Below are 1,114 nucleotides of genomic sequence, written 5' to 3'. Positions count from 1 at the left end.
ACCCAAGCCAAAGTGGTGGGTGAAGTGGGAGTACCCAGGCCACTTGAGGGACCCTGCCTCCTCTCATGGATCATGTTATAATCTCCTTTAGGTCTCTCCAGTCCCAGGCTACTGCTTTGTAATCACTTCTCTACTTTAGCTGCTGAGTCTTCTTGCTAAATCCTGACCTAACCCCAGCTGAAATTCCGCAGAGGTGCCCCCATTGCCACCTCCTGACCCTTCAGGATCCTATCAGACAGAAATCTCTGGATCTATCTTTCTAACTACCCCCAACCAGGCTTTCAAGAAAATGTGCCCTGGGGTGGGGCAGCACCTTGCATGGGCTCCTTCCTCCCGTAGGTGTTCTGTCCCACCCCTTCTCTAATAAAGCTAGTGGCCACGTGAAAGCGGTTCCTGAAGAAAGGAAAAGGAAGAGTAAGAGGCAGCAACTCTTAAGAGCTCCAGTTTATGAAGACAATGAGGAAAGGCCTCTCGAGATCAAAGGAGGGGATAAAACAATAAGTGAACACGCAGCAACTAGGTAGTGGGTGTTCGAATGAAGCAATTGCCAAAGGGTAACAAGCAGCTGCCCCCACCCCTGCCTTTTATCTCCAAACCCGGGCTTCCCACCCTCCTGGGTTACTGTAAGACCACTGGAGGTAACACGAAGGAGATCAATGGAAGAGGCGGGGATGGGGGGAGCAATCAGAGAGTCCAGCGGGAGGCTACAGGCAGAAAGCACATGTGGCTGGGCCCCATGCCTCCAAGGAAGCAGCGAGGGGGTGACCTGGGATGCTCTCCCCGCCCTGGCCCCCTCCTTCCCAAGGCGCTGCTGGGATCCCGCATCCCCGCCAGAGCCCGGGCGGGTGGCGCCGGGAAGAATGAATAATTGAAGTAGTGGGGAGGAGGAAGAGGAGCCGTGGGAGGAAGAGGAGGAGGCGGGAGCCGCCTGCGCAGGGTCCTCCCCACTCCGCACCCCACCCGCTCCGCCGCCGCCCGGAAGTCGCTCCCCGCCTCCTGCTCCGCCAACATGGCCGCGAAGTCGGATGGAGCGGCGGCCGCGGCCGGCCGGGGGCCGGAGGGGACGGCGGGAGCAGCCTGGGGCGGGGCGGGCGGGCGCGGGGAGGCGGCGGCT

General features: G+C 59.9%; 1 protein-coding gene across 1 annotated transcript in view; it reads left to right on the top strand.

Moving 5' to 3' along the window:
- The first annotated feature begins 1,009 nt into the window (after positions 1 to 1,009).
- Positions 1,010 to 1,114, top strand: part of Xkr7 (XK related 7) — a 27,129-nt gene continuing 27,024 nt past the window's right edge. Inside the window, 1 exon segment of the mRNA XM_029561752.1 lies at positions 1,010 to 1,112. Within this exon segment, the coding sequence (XP_029417612.1) occupies positions 1,010 to 1,112 (103 nt within the window).

Source organism: Nannospalax galili, unplaced genomic scaffold (genome assembly GCF_000622305.1).
Source record: "Nannospalax galili isolate Female #2095 unplaced genomic scaffold, S.galili_v1.0 scaffold1714, whole genome shotgun sequence".
Classification (NCBI taxonomy): domain Eukaryota; kingdom Metazoa; phylum Chordata; class Mammalia; order Rodentia; family Spalacidae; genus Nannospalax; species Nannospalax galili.
This window is presented reverse-complemented; position numbering and strand designations above follow the sequence as displayed.